The 19,183-nt window shown below is 39.7% G+C and overlaps 1 protein-coding gene across 3 annotated transcripts in view; it reads left to right on the forward strand.

The window, feature by feature from the left end:
• The window catches only part of SHQ1 (SHQ1, H/ACA ribonucleoprotein assembly factor), a 114,056-nt gene extending 101,759 nt beyond the window's left edge, over positions 1-12,297 (forward strand). For 2 of the 3 annotated variants that reach the window (XM_032795990.2, XM_075073295.1), the window contains one exon: positions 10,476-12,297. In XM_032795990.2, coding sequence (XP_032651881.1) covers positions 10,476-11,127 — 652 coding nt within the window. In that variant the 3' untranslated portion in view covers positions 11,128-12,297. The remainder of the gene's footprint in view (positions 1-10,475) is intronic. The other variant, XR_012657169.1, reaches the window with a different exon arrangement.
• Positions 12,298-19,183: the final 6,886 nt, after the last annotated feature.

Raw genomic sequence — 19,183 nt, forward strand, 5'->3', positions numbered from 1 at the left:
CCTATGGCTATTTTGTCATCTGTTTCATTCAAGTATCAAATTCCCTTCTGGCCCTTTCTTCCCATGATAACATGGTCAACTATAACTTTGCCTGAACCGTCTATTTCAAAGGAGCCCAGCTATGAGATGTCTTGCCATATGCAAATTCATTTTCATCAAAGTTCCTGTGCGAAATTAATGTTAACATTATCTCATTCTCCCTAAGAGTATAAACCTAGACAATGGCAGGCTTGCTCCTTTGAGAGCCAGGTTCTTGGGAACAGGAAATAATAGTGCAAAGGGGCTGACTCTTTGCAGATGCACTGAGATCTGTTTGACTTCTATTCATCATTGATGATTCATGTAGAAACATACATGATCCTACTGCTGTCGGTGCTCTACCTGTGCGGTGGCTAAGCATATAACTTCATTGTTCTTTATAGGTTGATTTGTTATTTCGTCATCTTACCCAAACATTAAATTCACACACACTCATCTCACCTTCCTTACGTCACGGGGACAAATGTATCACTAAAAACATGACTGGAATCACTGAGAGAACAATATTAAGACTGGAGGAGGCTTAAGATGTATGATGTCTCTACTCAAAGAATAATAGGGCAGTGGTGAGCAATGCAACTTGGTATGATTCTGAACTGATTCCAGGCCTGACCAGCTCACTAATCTGCCATCGCCACTTTTATCTCTATATCGAAGCATATATGGTGTGCTCACTGCAGTAGTGCATGGAAGTCTGAACTGTGATAGGCTTTACCAAGAGCAGCAATTTGTCTTCACCCCGTTTTTCACTAAACCTCACTAACTTGTACAATAATGGTGTAAAGCTTGGGTGATTGGAAATGGCCGGCAATCCAGTGCACACAACGCCTTTAGCTTGATAATGCAGCTACTTCACTCTAAGGTGAATCTCATGAGTCCAGATCCCCCGTAGAGTGGAGATAAATTAAATAACTGCCATTGGTAAATCAGTCAGCTATACTGATGGGCACAGCATGATGTCATGTTGTATTTGAATGCACATCAAGGCACTGCAGGCTTGCCATTGGGGATGGCTGTTTAGCAATGTGACAAACTCATTTTCCCAGGTGATGGAACCCTGGGAAACTATATGAAGAAGACTCTATCCTGGGACAGTCTGCCACATCTGTGAGGCCTGCCTGTTTTCTTTAAACATTTAAAATGCGGGTTTAAATTTAGGGCTTAATTTCAAATAGGGCTCGTCTGCCCTACAAAACCAAGTGAGTTAGGGGTTTACCAGCAGGGTTGTCCCCCTACTCCAGGCACAACACAATTAAAACCTGTTGTATAGATTAAACCTAACTGCATTATTTGTAACTGGATCACATAATGAAATATAGCCAAGGCTTTAGTCTGATTATTAAACCTTGGTTACAGCCTAGTCAGGTCCTGTCCACACAACAAGTTTAAACCATGCTGCTCCCGGGATTGGGGATAACATTGTTGCAACCAGATCGCCTGGCTTAGTGGTTTTTGTAATGTAGTTAGGCTCTTTATCCAATGAAAGTAGGAGAAAGTGGGAAATAGTAGCAGAATCAGACTAATATTATAGAATTTGCCCAGAATATTAGGAAACATCAATGTAAAATCAGATTAGCCATGTGATTTGTGCAATCCAACATGACAGCATCCATGCAGCAACTCAGTGTGACTTAGCAAGCATAGGTAGTAAGAATGCACTGTTGCACTCACCTGTAATATCATAGCACTCTATTAAATAGAGAGATCTGAAGATTGTATTACTGTATAATGGTTCTTTAAACAATCACTCACTGTTGTAATGGTTATTATTTTGTCCCTGATATTTGGATGGTGTGGATTTGTAAATCTGTTAAAACTACCTCAATAAATAAATACCTGATTTAAAAAAAAAAGCACTGTTACTTTATGCATGTGTTGTGCCATCCCATTTCGCTATGGCTAATTTACAATGTAAACTTCTTAGGGTAGTGAACTGTCTTTTTATATATCTGTAAAATGCTATGCCAAACATATGCTGCAGTAGAATAATCTTTTTTATGTGTGTGGTTTTTTAAAACTATTAAGGTGGCGCATTTTTGCACATGAAGTTTTATTCTGTTTCATTTAGTAGCAAAATGTCACTGACCTATGCATTCAAAGCCTGATGTACCAACCTGGCTGCACGGTTGTAAATATTCCACACAGTAATTTAGCTTGGTAACTCCCCCGGTGATGATGTAAATTGCATGATTAAATGTCCATGCATTATATTGAACAGTGGTTCTCAAAGTCGGTCTGCCCTTGTTCGGGGAAAGCCCTTGACGGGCAGGGCTGGTTTATTTACCTGCCACGTCCACAGGTTTGGCCGATCGCAGCTCCCATTGGCCGCGGTTCGCTGCTCCAGGCCAATAGGGGCTGTGGGAAGCGGCGTCCAGCACATCCCTCAGCCCACGCCGCTTCCCACAGCCCCATTGGCCTGGAGTGGCGACCGTGGCCAGTGGGAGCCGCGATTGGCTGAACCTGTGGATGCGGCAGGTAAACAAACTGGCCTGGCCCTCCAGGGGCTTTCCCTGAACAAGCAGCAGACTGGCTTTGAGAACCACTGATACAGAATATTTATTGTAACTGATTTTTAACTCTTTCACGTAGTTTTGCTACTTGGGCTAAATCACTAAGCCAAGAGTGTTGCTACACAGGGCAATCTACCACAAGGACTGAAAGGCCTGCTCCAGTAGTTTGTGTTCTTTTAGGCTTTCCTATGTAGTGTTGGTGGGTATGTTACTCAGAAAGGCAGGTTATGTATCATTTTACTTTTATTTTGCTGCAAATTAATATCTAGAAAAAACTATGAACAAGGTATTCCAAGACAGGATGGATGCCCCAAATTATGCATGTATTCTTTATATTTAATATTTAGGCTCACTTTGTAGGCGTTATCTTCTCCCTGCCTCCCAAAAGAACTTCTCTTCAGCAACTATAACTCTCCAGATCATTCCCCCTCCAAAAGTATGATAAAAATAATCTCCATAAAACAGGGAGGTGCTTTGCCAGCAACTTCGGAGGAGGAGACCTGGGCAGCTCACTCCCCTGGATGTGGCTAAGGAGGACAACTGTGTGGGGCACCAGGTTCCAAGTGCCCTTTAACTCCCCAAGCCACATGGGCTGCAAGAGACGGAACAGAAGCTCTTGGAGCAAAGCCAGCCTCTGGGAGCAGTATTGGCTGCAGTGAGGCAAAGAGTATCTTTAAATCCCCTATACTCCAGTCATATCAGCCGGCTGCACCTTAACTGGAACATTGAGACATTTTGTTTGTCTGCTTATTGGTGCTCTGCTTCAGACTCCTCCCTCCCCCTCCATTATTACCCTCCTGTAGTTGGCCTCACTCACTCTGCTCCCTGTACCCCTCTCCATCCTTCTCTCTCTCCTCCCAACATTCTCTTCGTTTTCCTACTTCTTTACTTACTTGTGTGTTGTATCGATTTCCCCCACACTCACCTGTTTTTGTCTTTTTAGCAGATAAGCTGTGTGGGGCAGAGTCACTCGCTTCATGCATATTTGTAAAGCATCTAGCACATCTAAGCTGTACTGTAATCTAATGATGATAATACTACAGCATTGTCTTCCAGCTGTTACGTCAGGTGTATGGACAAGACCTGTAAGGTGTCTGCTGTCTGTTTATCAAAGCTGTCCGTTAAATAAAACGTGCCTATTATGAATTTAACCTGCAGTTAAAAACATTTTCCCAATGCAATTGGCATCTTGACAACTAATAATTACCGTGTGCAATGCTTCAAATACCTATTATGCATGTTTATGTAAGATCACTATTACCATAATAAGATATTATTACCACAAATGTGCATACTGAATGAACGTGTCTTCAAGTAATCATGAGATTTCATTAATCATTACTGAAGAATTAAAATATTTCTTACTTTAATCTTAAATACTATTCTAAAGGTCTTGGAAACAGCAGGGCATGTTTACCAGATCCCTAAATTCTGCACTACATCCCCGATTCTGTTCATGACTTATGGTCACTTCTGTTCTCTGGGCTATTGTTTTAACCTATACAATTTATCAAACTAAATCCAGTCTCGCTTGGGAAAGTGTCCTGTGCTGTGATTTCTGCAGTGTGGTTTAGCTGTCTTCCACTGAGTCAGGTTTCTAGTACTGGCATGGTCTCTCTCTAGCTGGATTCCTGAGATTCAGTTCTCCTTGGTAGAGGATTGTTTCCTTAAAAATAAAATGAATTGACAGGTGTGTGCTAACAACTACTTAGTTCTGTTTATCTCTTAAATAGAAGAGAGAACCTTTTCCCCCTGATGGCAACTACATAACTGACCATCAGATTTTTACTTGCCTTACTTCTTCTACAGTTCAAAGAATGTATTGTATATACAATAATATTTTAGTAAATTATTCGTTTCTTGGTTCTTCAGCGATGCTTAGAATTTGGGATCTTTCTATAGGATATTTTTCCTTTTAAAGAATATCCAGAATAAAGGAAATATTCTTAGATAGATGAGACCTACTTTTGCTTTACGAACTTTAAATGCAGGTTGGGTTTGTCTTTGTTGGCTGAGGAGTTACATTATTTCCTTTCCATATTATCAGGAGGCATTCTCTTTCTCTCTCTCCTCTTCTTCCCCCAAAATGCACCCTTTCTATCACAAATCCAGAATCTAACTAACTAGTTGTCAGCAGTTGAAAAGCTTCTGTTCATATTGTTCTTTATGTTTTGAGCTTGGGATTCTTCAGATCAGTGAAAGTGATTAAACAATTGCTTTAGCAAAAGGACTTTAAAAGGTGGAAAATTATTTTAAAAAAAAAACCACCAAACTTTTCATTAGAAAGTTTCTGTTTTTATGCAATAATAGCTAAGAAAGTGTGCTTGTTAAAAATGTCCTAGAGTCCTTAAATACGGTATAGCAATAGTGTTTTTGCAGTCTATACAACAATAAAAAAAATATAGGTCTAAGAAGCTCCCTAAATAACATTTATGGAATGTGCTTCTTAAAAACATAGGAAGTTCTTGTTTTTCTTGATACCGCCTTTCCAGCCTATCTCAAACATCAAGTATGCAGCTGATGAAGTCAGCCTATTCCTGATTCAGATGCATTGTCATCAGGTGTTTCTGTACTGCTTCTGTTCATTGTTCTGTTTTAATCTACCATTCATAAAAAAGACAATAGCATGCAAAAAAATCAAGTTTAAATAATGCTAACAGTGCAGCACAATCAGTCAATTGCGAGGAAGATTTAAACTGAACCTACACAGGAAAAATAGCCGGTGTGCATTTTTATGCTGCTTTATGATATATAAAGAAGGCCTGAAAATGGGAAGTGGTTTCTTTTTGTTTTTTACAATTAGAAATTTCAGCTTTGTACGCTCCAGTTTTCTTGGAGGAGACTATGGACGACTGGAGCACTCCTAGGAGTAAGACATTACATGCACCAAGAAAATGAAATCTGAGTAACTGAAAGGAAGAGGGATTTTTCAGACTGTAGAAAATCTATTGAACTCAAATATCTGACACAGTTAGGAGGAGAGAATCGTTTAGTCCTTAAGTGAGTGCTAAACAAACTCCTATTCCAGTTCTCAGGCCCTCTTCCAGAAAAAGGGGGAAAACAAGGCAAGCAGGGGAAAAGCCCTTCTTTGTACATGATATAAAGAAGGGGGGGGAAGGCACAAACCCATTTTTTCATTTGCAGGTCACGCTGTGGTAAAGTTGATACAGTCATCCCACTTGTGTTTGTACCACAGGGCTCTTAGATACATCTCCAGTGTCATTTAATCTCGTGAGCTGCTGCATTTAGCAGAATAAGAACAGGATGCCAGTATGAACTCTGAATTTCCTTGCTTGTGTGTGATTACACATCATGCACATTAGTAGATGTGGGGTTCTGAAATGGATGCAGTCCAACAACAACAAAAATGTTATTCCTTGGGCTATTTCTCAGGTACGTTAGGGCAATTTTGCAGCACTCCACCAGCACAAAGCTGTCCTAACAACACTAACATTACTGCCGCTCTAGGATCCCCCTCTGTATAGGGATCACTAAGTGTCAGAGTCTCCATAGTACAGATGCTACTATCCCCTTACTGAATCCAAGGTGGCTCTGCACCCTCATGAATCCTGCCTCCCAGAGGAGCCCTTTGGGGTTGCTGGCAGTCAACAGAACTTAGAACAGCCCCATGGCTGCTGCAAATGGGCCCAGAATTAGGGGAGTGCAACATTAGCTTGAAGTCTGCACCCCCATTGACCTTGTCCTGAGCTGCACCAAGAACTTCTTGACCACAGCTCAGAACTGAGCCCTTGTGTTTATCTGCTGTACGCATGCCAACGGCTCCGCAGAACCATGCGCATAAAGAGTTACAGTAAATTAACCGCATAGTTCAGGAGGGGATAGGTGGAATTGTTGGTCTTTGGAGAGCATTTCCGAATCCAATTGGAGTACTCATAACTACTTTTCTTTTCTTTTTTTTAATAGAAAGTAGTGGGGTCCATTGTGTCATTTTTATCTCCTTTCCCTTGTAGCACATGATGCAGGTGGAGAACACATGTCATCGCTCAGGAACTTTGGTAAAACTTTCAATGTGAAGGGTTAATACGGATCCTTTAGCAACAGCTGTGCAATGGAAATCAGTTAAGATCATTACATTACTACTGAAGTAGATCAGTTCATAGGAATTAAACCAAGGCTGTCAGAGAGTGAGTATATTTTCTGTTGCACTCTCGTACCTATCCTGTAGGAGAGTATTTATTCCTTCCTGACCTGCCCCTGTCAGACACCAACTCTTTCATAAGTGGACTCACTGTTTAGTATGTACTTATACCTGCGTAAAGACTGGTGGGGACAAGTATTTGCTGCTTCAAAGAGAGAAACCCTTTCTTTATAGCCATAGTATTATATTTCTGTTAAGCATAATGCAAATGAAGGAGCCAAAACATATTACCATATATTTTCTTCTTGAACTCTGAGCTTTAGATACTCTGGGGCACAGATAATTATTGTGTATTAAAACTAAAATTTATGAAGTGTTGTAAATTTATGTGGACCTCTACAAACTTAAATACGACATATTTCATCCATAAAGAGCTAGCAGTCTTGGGAGTTGAGAAAAGGGAGGGTGTGGAGAATATTAAAAAGGCAGGAGGTGGGATTGTATGGCTAGGAGGGTTTAAGGAGTAATTTGAAGGGGCTGTGTAGGAGGTACACTTGGCAGGGAAGAATTTGGATGATAGAAACCAGAAAGTGAAGAATTGGAAGACGAGGGGAAGTACAAAGAATATTGGGAAGAAGAGCTTGAAGAAATGAGAGAAGAGTAATATGGGGATAAGATTATATAGGGCATTGCATGTGACAACAGCTGTCTTGAATTTTATGCAGTAACAGAGGAAGGAGGGGCTGTCATGCCTGGAGTTGAAGAACAGTCAGCAGAGAGAAAAACATTCCTCCTTTTAGCATCAGTCATGGTTTACTGTGCATGTTTGAAAGTTATAAAGGGAACTTTTTGCACAATGTACATTTATTCTGTGCACTCAGATTATCATTGAGGCCAAGAGTTTAGTAACATTTGAAAAAGAATTGCATTTTTATATGGTTACTAAGAATATGTAGAGTTTTTTTTTAAATGGAGATCTGGAAGGGATATAAAACCTCATTCCTCAGGGCATAAACCAACCTCTCAATAGTGGGGTCAGGAAATAAACCAGGTGGGCAGGTTATTTTGTTACAGTCTACTTGCTGGGGGGTTTGCACCTTCCGGTGGAGCAGTTGGTACTATTCTGGCAGAAACAGGCCAAATGGACCCTTGATCTGATCCACTCTGGCAGTTCCTATGATTCTGTGTAACTTTGTACTTTTAAGGAAAATGCAAGTTGCTGAAGATGATTTGGGGGAAATGTTATGACTGAACAGCACTGGGATTACTTAATGAAGTAAATTGGTATATTAAATAGTTGATGAAAATTTTGGATAATGTGTATCAGGCATTACATAGAGAAGTGTGTGAGCTTTGGTAAGTGCTTTTTAATTGTTTTTAAACTTTTATGTGGTTTTGATTTACTCTCCATAAACATGAATTTCTGAGTTCTTTGAATGGAGAAAGTTAACAAATAATCTGTTTCAATCCAAGTTTTGTTTTTAAACGCTACACTGTCTCTGTAAGAATGTGTAAGAAGCTGCATTAAATTCCCCTTCCCCCACCTTTTAAATAGAATTCCTTTAGGAGAAAAAAATTGCACAGTCTGTTATACTGAGTAATTATCCCCCCTGGGAAGCAGAATATAAAGATCTTTAAAGTCATTCAACTGAGAGAACAAGCGCTTTAACTTTTGCCTTGCAGGAGTTATGTATTACATTATCAGCTGCTTGCTCCAGTGTCAGTGTGTCATGCCTTGCAGGTTAGCATAGCAGGTTTTGGCAGAGGAAATGAAACCTAGTCAGTTACTGCAGGATTTATAGTAGACCTGCTGTTGCAGGAAGTGGTGAAAAGTTGATTGATAGTCTGAGGCAAAACTCTACAGTAAGAAACAGGATGTATGTTTGCTATTTATACCTGGTTTTCTTTTTTCCCACATTTCAAGACAATCTCTTACTTTTTGTTCTCTCTGTTTATAAATTTATGGCACAGTTTTCTGGTAAAGCATGTGCTGATTTTCAAATACTTGAAGAAATTTTTACAGCTACAGCTGTACTAAATGAGCTTGCTAAGCCTGAGAGTTGACCTACCGTGTCTGTTGTCCCCTATTGTAGGCCTTACCTAAAGGGTCTAGCAGTTCTTTTGTTTAGTTTGTTCTTAGGTACAATACTAAATAAATTTAAAATAAATCTACTACTGATTTATTCTGCAACACATCCTCAAACAGGTGCACAGGTGCTGCTGTGGTAGGAGAGAGAACACACACATGAAGTAGGGCCCATAATAAGTTACATGGTTGCAGCATATTTTTCTTTTAAATTTTACATAGCAGGAAAGATCATTTTTAGAAAACTTAGTGTGAGATAATTGTCAGCTGGTCAGTTCTTAAATCTAAATTTTTGGCACTGTTGCTTTTTTAAAGTAAAATTAATTATTTTTGGCTTAATGAACATTTATTTGCTAAATGTATGGCTCAAAATAGACCGATAGGCAAATGTTTTCCCAAAGATTGTATTTTTAACCTACCATTTAAAAAAAACCAACAAAAAACCTGGTTTAAACCTTACCACTTTAGGACTTCATCTCAGTTAGCCTTGGTTTTGTAATGCAACGCATTTTCTTACTCCTAACATAAATATCTATTTGGCACGTATCAGCAGTTCAGCTGAGGGAAGGTGTAGGACTCATTAAAGATGAGATGGGAAGATTTGTCATCTTAAAGAGGTGGGCTTTAAGAAATTGGAGAGGGAAGGGAAAAGAAGATGGGATTAGAAGAGTGATGGTAGAAAGGAAGGATTGAGAATACGGTATTCAGGATTGAATGAACCTAGGGTGAATAATGTTTACAGTAAAGTGGTGAGACTTGCACAGAAGAAGTGCACATTTGTAACAGAGATGTAGGAGATTTCTCTTAGCCATTAATGTCCTGCTTTCATTGTTTTTTGTGGGGTTTTTTTGTATTTTGCAAATTTCCCATTTTCTGTGCATTTAAATGGATTAAATTTAATACAATTACTTTGTCTTCACAAATTATGTCATTCGGTTGAACAAAACCAAGTCCAGTACTATCTTTCCCAGGTTTGTTAACGTGTTTTGGAGGTGCTCATTTACTAGGGAAGTATGTTAATCGGTAATAATTTGTGTCCATTTGGAGAAGAATGAAATGGTAATAAGAGGTTGATAAATATGTATTATAATTCTGAAGGCATCAGATAACTAAGGGGCATTAAAGAAGAAAAATAGAAGTTTAAAAATAGTGCAAGTAGCCCAGTGAGAGGAACCTGACAAAATATATTCTGTAAATATACCGTATTTTTGGTAATACTGTGAGGAACTTGTCATACCCTATTTACGTTTGGGATATGACAAAGCCAACTGACTTAGTCCCCTCTGGATTCATGCCTTACCAAGCTGTTTCAAACCAGCTAATGACAGCCCCTTGGGTAGCCAAACGCTGCAGTTTTACAACATTAAAAATAGATACTATCTCTGCAGAGATTTTCTGTTGCTTCATCATCATAGTTGCAGTTGGTGTTTCTCATTACAGTGTATCTCCAAAGTTTGTAAAAAAGTGCATGCTTTCTTCTGAAAAATTCACTGTAAATTTGCTGAGGTGACGATTTACGTAGCAGCTTTTCTAGCCTTGTGGGAGTCAATAAATTCAAGTGAATAAGGGATCATTTTTATCTTTGTTTCCTGTACCTTTTCTGTTACCATTCTGTAAGGGAAGAAGGAAGTTGTTTACAAACAAAATGAATAACAAGAATGTTTAGCTCCCTGCTACTTATTATCAAATGGGAAATATTTTGTTTCTAGAGTTTAACAATGTGTTTTGTTCTTTTTTAAAGGTCAAAAAAGTTGGCAGCACTTGCTGAATCCTTACAGAAAGTCAAGCTAACTAAGGCCCATTTAGGGTTTGAACTAGAAGAGCTGGAATCAGCTGCACTTCTGGTACAAGAGGAAGAAAGTGAGTTAAAAGCTGTCAGCGCAGTTTCCAAGCAACAGCTGCCTTCCTCTGAATTGGAGACAAGTGACTCTGAAGAATCAAGCAGTACTTTATCATCTGAGACAGAAAGCCCTGATTCAGATGAACAAGAGTCCTCAGCCAGTGAAGATGGGAAAATAAATTCTCTACAAGGCACACTCCAAGAGGAGAGGACAGCCCCGCTTATTGACTGCAGTGGATTAGGGCGAGACACAGACACTTTGACGTTAGATGTTAGTAATGAAAAATCAAAGACTTCTTTACAATCTGCATCTGTTCCTGGAAAACTGATAGAGGAATTAGGAAAGAAAATGCAGACTGCAATTAGGCTTTCAGAACAGCCTGAAGAATTGGCTACTGCAAGCTACACAGTTTTGCAAGAGAAAGGAGCAAATTATGCAGTTGAACCCCAAAGACTTTCTGAGGATCCAAGTGGAAAAGAAAATTTCTTGGAGGTTTCACCAAAGAAAAACCTACTGCTGTTTGTTGGCAGCACAAATGAAGATGAAGACTAAACAAGCGTATTAGGAAAAACTCTGACCCTTTACGTAATACAGCTCATTGCTGTAATGTAATATTGTTTCTACATCTGTGTGCAAAAAGGAGGTGATATTTTTCCTGTTGTTTTTTTTTCCCCCACCCTGTTGACAGTTCTTAAACACAAGATTGCTTTGAAGGGAATCAACAAGACTTTCTCAAACCCTCATAATCAGATATATTTTGTACATCAGTGATTCATCAGAAAGTAAAATTTTGATCCCCAAATGCAGGAATCTGTAACTTCGGTAAATGCTTTCAGGAACAGTTTTCATTAAGGTTAGTAATGGAATGAAGAGAGATAATGAAATATGACTGAAAATAGTTGTACCATCAGTTAACTGACTCAGCTGATGACATGTTCTTGATAAATACCCCCGTATATTCATGATTTTTTTAATGACATTTTACTACATTATTGGATTTCAAATATTTTATTACTAATTTCTCTGCTTTAAAAAGAATGATGAATGTCATAAAAATCCAAGCAGCACTGGCAGTTTTTGTTTGTAGTTCCAAATAAATGTTCCTTACCTTTTTGTTAGTACAAAATAAAGGGAGTTTCTTTATTGTGAGGGCTGAGCAATGCTATGTATAAGCTTTTGTTTCTACAGTCCTGTTAGAAATTGTTCTTTACCACTTTCAGCATTTGTTTATTTTACTGTGCTGTCCATTTTTGAAATGTTTCTAGGTTGTCTCCTTTTCAAAAATGAAAAAATCTTGTTTCGTGTTACTATTCCAGGGCTGTTTCTGGCCCCACTGAGGCGGGGAGACAATGTGGTCTGCTGCTCTGAGCACTGGAATGAAAAGCAGGAACTCTCAATTTCTAGTCCCAGCTCTGCCACAGATTTACTGTGTCTTTGAAAAAAGTCACTTAACTTCCCTGTGCCTCATTTTCTCCATCAGTAAAATATGAATAATACTGGCCTATCTCAAGGTGGTGTTGTGAGAATATTAATTAATATGCTCATGATAATAGTGAAGAGTCTAATGTTTTACAAATGAAATGCCATATTTCCAGGTATGACTTACCCATAAAAGGTTGCTTCAGGATGAAAAGTAGCTTGAATGGTCTCTTGCTTTCATGTTTGTGTGTGGGTGTGTGTTGTTAATATTAAAATCCAATTTTGGGGGAATGAAAAAACAAATTTGATTTTGACAGAGTTTCTGGTAGTTTGTCATTGGTAAGTGACAGTTCTTGAAAAGGGATGGTTATTGCATAGCGAATGGTGCTGTGCTGTCATTGGACCACGGTAACAGATTGGTGATGAGGAACACAAGGATTTATGTGCTCTCATGGGAACTGTGAAACTCCAGCACATCTCAAATTTAGTCTTCCCACACTTACTTTTCGACCTTCACTTACGATTACAAAAGCATATAGGAAGTCACAATTTAAAAACATTAAATTCTTCACCCTTGTTGCAATAGTCCCTGCACCTCTAAAGTCAGCAGTCTCTCTCTGTGCCAACACACACTCCGGTTTCACCTCTGTTGGTAGGAACTGCAGCCCTCACCCTACCGATACTGAATTTATAGTCCTAGGTACTTGTGAGTCATTGTTTTCTCCTCTTCCTGTAAGGGTGGAACCTTCCTCATCTTACAATTAAGCATTTCTTTCTGTACCTACTAACAATTAAATCCAAAATATAGCTGGTATAAGCAAGAAGCATTTAAGAATGACAGAGAGAAAACAGGTAGAAAAAAAGAGTGAATGTTGAAACTTACTAGAAACAAGCTGCAGAAAGCTGAACTAATATGGGTTGGGAAATGCAAGTAGCAAAAATTAAAGGGTACATGTCAGAGTCCATGTCTGCTGCTTTCGTTTTTTGTTTTCTCTCTCCCCCATTTTGTGGCAGGATGCCAAGGAGAGCTGGTTTGCCTGTTTTCCAAACAGGTTTGTTTCCGTTTAGGAATTGGCTACCTCTTTTATTGTGAAATAAATCTTTGTTCCAAAGGATTAACCCTTCTGGTGACTAAGGATGTGACACCAATCTGCCTTTGTCCAGGCACATGATAGCTTGACCTTTTCCCACTGCTCCTCAGGGAACCTGTCTGGAGTGAAATACCTGCAGTGTCTCCTCAGAGTGACGTAGGAAATACTGGATGGATAGGAACATATAGAACATAGTAACTCTGGGACACTTTGGGGTTTCACCCAGGCCAGTAAGGGGCTGTGTCACCACCTCCTCGTTAACCTTGGTTGCTACAGTGCAGTGCAGTTTTGGCTCAGAGCCCTGATATCATCAGCCTGTGTGCAGCTCAGTGACCTCACCCTGGCTTCCACTTGCCTGGTTACTCCCTGCAGGGTGATAAAACAGCCCATTCAGTTCAAGTTTCCCCAAAAATCTTCTCCTTCGAGTGCTCAGACCCTTTCCCTATAGCACTCTGAAAACCTTATCAAGTTTGCTGCTCCTTTAAAGAGACAAAACACAGCACTAGCCTGTTAGTTTGGCTGAGGATTTTACAGGTTAGTTTGAAATGCAGCAGGACTGAGGTGGCTGTGTAGTAAAACAAGATTATTAAATTTATTACCAAGGAACAGATGTGTAAGTGATACCAAGTAGAAGGATTTGGGATAGAAATGGTTACAAACAAAAGTAAACATATACTTCAAAGACTGAAACCTAACTTAACATAGTAGACTCTTCTGTTTGGAGTAGCTTTCTCACCACAGTTGTTCTTCCAGCATGGCTGGTGAATCTGTAAGCCAGGACCCCACATAGAGACCAAAGCAGTGGTTTCCCCAAGAATTGAAATGAGGAGGGGAGGTGTCAGGGCCAATGAGGGGTGAGACTGTGACGGTGAAGATGGGCTGTATGGCACCATAGTAAAAACTAAAAAATGTTTCATGACCATTGTATTAGATTTAACTCATGTTTTAAAATCATCACACAAATTAGAGTTGGCTACTCAAGCCTTCTATGAAGCACTGTGTCTACATCCTTCTTGGTTTTTTGTTACAAGTTTTCAGAACTCTGTTAATGAACTTCTTGAATGCAATGCGTTCATCTTCGGTGGCTTCTCATGTGTCCGGTACTTCCATTCCTTCAACTGATATGCTCATTAGTTCATGCACATGATCAGGCAGAAGGCAACTTCTTTCAGAACACACAATTCTATTTGATGATGAAAAAGAATGCTCGAATGTAGCCATTGTGACTGGGAGTAGCAAGAGATGAATTCCTACTTTTTTCATCCTAGGAAACAGAACACAAACATTGGGTCGAGCCACTAAGTGATGATAAAAAAGAAGTTGAAGTCAAATCTTCATTCATTCGTCATATGATATTCCACTCTGTGTTCAAATTCTCTATTCTGTCCTGATCACATGGCAGCCCCATTGCCGATAGTGTCTCATTTCACTCAACTGTTGGTGTTTTATAGGACGGGCATCTGTAAAAGCTACGTAGCAGTTGAGTAGAATCTAGAAGTCGCTGTTGTAGATTTTTAAGAATCAAGTCTGTGCACTTTTTCAGTTGTCCTAAGAAACACTTCTTGTCCTCTTCACTTAAGGATTCAGTATAAATGCCTTAATTAGTCAACTTCTGGACTGAAGTCTTTGCTTCTTCCAGTACTTTTTCAGTGGATAGCTCTCAGATTGATCCAAATGTAGCTTCTATTGCTGGACAAAGGTCTACTACTGTTGTAGCAGATGCCTGGATGCCATTGTTTAATGACCCAAGGGGTTTCAACAGTAGACTTACGAGAGAGAGAATGGCAATAGTCTTCTTTGAACGTAGTCGCAAAAGTAATCCACCAGCCTCACTACTTAGATCCATCCCATCTTGGTAGATACTTTCCAAAGCCAGTAATAACGGCTGGACTAATTTTAAGACAACAGCCAATGATCGCTCATGAGAAAGCCAGCTGGTTTTCCCAGGTTGAACTAATCTGAACTTCAATCCCAAAGTATCTTCTATACTTTTCAAGATATTTAGTCTTTTTGGACTCTTGCTGAAAAAAGAATATAATGAAGACATTAAATGTATAGCTTTTTAAATGTCTTTTGAAGATTCGGCAGCTCTAACTAGTGCTAGTTGCAGTAGATGGCCTCTGCAGTGTGTATAGAAGAAATTAGGATTATACTTTTCTCTGAGCAAAGTTTGTACTCTGCCATGTCTTCCAGAGAAGTTTGCAGCTCCATCAAATGCACAAGCAGCCATCTGTTTGGGGTCCAATTGACAGGCATTTAACTCTTCTAAGATGTGGGTTGTCACAGATGCATCCGATGTGTCTTCTATAACTTGAACATCTAGAAATGCATCTACTGGCCTACCCCTGACATCAAGATAACGTACACAATGACTTAATACTTGATGCCCATTTGCATCGGTGCATTCATCAGCCACGTATGCAAATTTTTTGAATGTGGTGAGAGAGGTCTTCACTTTTTCAACTGTTGAGTCTTTCACTGTTGCATCACATGCTTCTAGCCAGTCAGTTGAGTTTCCTGCAGAAAGAAGGTGAGCATTTGCTGGTCTTGTTCGGATCCAGTGTTCAACTTCAGGATGAACAAGTGACAATGCACTTAACGTTGGCCTCCAGTTTGTAGTGTGTGCTATCTCTTGTTTAAATAGAAAGCAGGGTGCCACAGCCATGTTTGTTTGCATGAACTGTGTTGTGTCTCCAGCATCGTTAACAGCCTCATTAAGTACTTCTAAAATTGGCTTTGAAGGTGGGCTTGTAAGGCTTTCTGCATGTTAATGCACTCCAGAGGCCTGATGTTTTGCAGCCTTTTCACGTAGTTTGTCAGCATTGGCTTTGCTGATTGGTTTGACAAACCACGTTCCTCCACTTTTACCAGTTATAGCACTGGGAAGCTTTCCTTCTTCATAAGCTTTTTTGGAAGAGGTGCACCAGTAGCCATCTTTTGTAACTTCAATAAATGGGAACACTTTGACCGACAAACATCGGGAACTGCCTTTAGGTTTTGGAGACACTGGTTCTTCAGTAGGTAGCTGTATTTGTGCTTCAGGCTGGTTGGATGTAGATATACCACTTGAACCTTCAGACGACATGTTGATATATTCTTGGTTCTTGATGTGGTGTTCACCTTGGTTAGTTTTTGAGGCCTTTGAGTGGAAAAATTGTTGTATTGTTTTTTGCTTTTTCATTTCCACTTTGACCTGCAACATATAAAACATATGACTAAAGTAAATGTTTTGTTAGGATAATGCAAGTTACACCAAAACACATAACAGGTCTAGATTTCTAAAAATATATATATTTTTAAAAAATGTATTGTATTTAAATTGACTTTTGAAAAGTGAGCCCTCATGGGATAAGAGGGCAGTCCTCTCATGGATCAGTAACTGGTTAAAAGATGGGAAACAAAGGGTAGGAATAAATTATCAGTTTTCAGAATGGAGAGAGATAAATAGTGGTATCCCTGAGGGGTCAGTACTGGGATTATTACTGTTCAACATATTCATAAATGATCTGGAAAAATGGGTAAACAGTGAGGTGGCAAAATTTACAGATGATACAAAACTATTCAAGATAGTTAAGTCCTAGGCAGACTGTGAAGAGTTACAAAGGGATCTCTCAAAACTGGGTAACTGGGCAACAAAACGGCAGATGAAATCAATGTTGATAAATGCGAAGTAATACACATTGGAAAACAATCTCAACTATACATACAAAATGATGGAGTCTATTAGCTGTTAACACTCAAGAAAGAGATCTTGGAGTCATTGTGTATAGTTCTCTGAAAACATCCATTCAATGTGCAGCGGCAGTCAAAAAACAAACAATGTTGGAAATCATTAAGAAAGGGATAGATAATAAGACAGAAAATATCATGTTGCCTCTATATAAATCCATGGTATGTGTACACCTTGAATACTGCGTGCAGATCTGGTCATCCCATCCCAAAAAAGATACATTGGAATTGGAAAAGGTACAGAGATGGGCAACTAAAATGATTAGGGATGTGAAACAGGAGGAAAGATTAAAATAACTGGGAGTTTTTAGCTTAGAAAATAGATGACTAAGGGGGGGATATGACAGAGGTCTATAAAATTTTGACTGGTGTGAAGAAAGTGAATGAAGAAATGTTATTTAATCCTTCACATAACACAAGAACTAGCAGTCATCCAGGGAAATTAATAGCAGGTTTTTAAAAAAAAAAAAAAAAAAATTTCTTCACACAACATGAAGGCAACCCGTGGAACTCTTTGCCAGGGGATGCTGTAAAAGGATTTAAAAAAAATAGATAAATTCTTGGAGAATAGGTCCATCAGTGGCTATGAGCCAGGATGGGGAAGGATGCAACATCATGCTCTGAGTGTCCCCAGCTTGTTTGCTAGAATCTGAGAGCGGGCAACAGGGAAATGGATCACTTGATGATGACCTGTTCTGTTCATTCCCTCTGAAGCACCTGGCCTTGACCACTGTCGGAAGACAGGATACTGGGCTATATAGACCGTTGGTCTGACCCAGTATGACCATTCTTATGTAAAAATTAATTATAATAAAAACATTCAGTACACAAACTCCCCAACATAATGACCTCTCAAGATAGCAACGATGTGAGATAACAACCTTGGCAATAATGCATTTTAAAAATCTTGGCCTACTAGGAAACATATTTATATAAGTTTCCATTCCCAGTCACAAATCTAGCATTCTGGAGCAAAGTGACTAAAATATAGTCCAACAAACAAATGTTTATTTAACATGCCCCTCACTTTTCCCTCCACCACACCCCACTCACCGGTGTTGTCCTTGGTCAGTGGATACTCAGCGTTCAGATGTGCTTTCACATGAGTTCACCTCCCAGGTGGGGGGCAAGAAGGCACTTTGCTCATTCCTCTAGCTGCTCACTGTTCGCTCTGGCTACTGCTGTCCATTGTGCCACGATTCACTCCACCGCTCTGTTGCCAATGGCCCTGCACAGTCACCTTCTGCTGCCACCTGCCACTGTGACCATTGCGAGTTGGTCTCTTGAGGTTCCACCGAGCTCTCAGTGATTTCAGCTGAGCTCTCAGTGTGGGAACCTCGCTCGCTGCTAGTGCAGTCTGGGCTGTCTCTTACACAAAAACACTGTACCCACAGGAACACTGTCCCCACAGCAGGACTAAGCACTTAGACCTGATTATCAGTGATTTCAGCTGCAGTGGTCACTTAACAGAACAAAAGACTATCTATGGAGCCTAATCAGCTCTGTCTTTAAACAGTGGAGAGGGACAGGTCTCCACCCTCTTTCTTGATGCCCTCAATCAGCACAGGCTAAGTAAAGTTCTACTGCCCTTTACTCATACAATAAGAACAACATTTCATTCCCTCCTTCCCCCCTCCATTCAAGTGGTTTGTAACCCAGCCCCAGCCAAAATCTGTCACTTGGGCAACACAGCTCTGTTTGCTGGATACCTAGGTAGATTAGGTGTGAATGTAAATAGAATCTGGTCCTGAAGCCATTCCCCCCAGCTCATCACTAGCTGTCAGAGAGAGCTCATTTAGACTTTGCTTAGAAATCATTTGAAATTATTAGATTGGCCAACATCACCGCAATGAATGCACTGACATTGTCTTAAAGACGGCTATATAAGGAAGCTAGTCTGTGTTCATACTTTTCAAATCTATTATACTTTTTCAGATACATGTATTTTATCATATACTGTATATGCTTTTAAAGTGTGTATTAATGTTTCAATTTCAATTCAAATTTCCAAACAGTCACTAAATTGGCATGTAACTAGTTCAAAAAATGGGGGTGGGGGTTGGGGAGATTCAGGGGAGGTGTAGGGAAATCACTGGCCCAAAGTGCTTTGTTTCTTTGTCTCCTCGGGTGAAGGATGCCAAAATAACTTTCTCAGAGTATATCCTCCAAGTTTCTCTTTGTTTTCAAAGTCAGAAAGCCCTGCTTGTGTCTCAGCTTGCTGTGTCAGGTAAGGAGCTGACAGCAAGTTAATTTGTCTCCTCTCCCCACCCCTCATGATAGTTAAATGGCCATCTCCACCACTGGCTTGTTTGATGGCTTTGTTTACTTTTATGTAAACATACTTCCATGGTGTCTCCTTGCTCAATCTA

The sequence above is a fragment of the Chelonoidis abingdonii genome, chromosome 17 (assembly GCF_003597395.2).
Source record: "Chelonoidis abingdonii isolate Lonesome George chromosome 17, CheloAbing_2.0, whole genome shotgun sequence".
In the NCBI taxonomy this organism is placed as follows: Eukaryota; Metazoa; Chordata; order Testudines; family Testudinidae; genus Chelonoidis; species Chelonoidis abingdonii.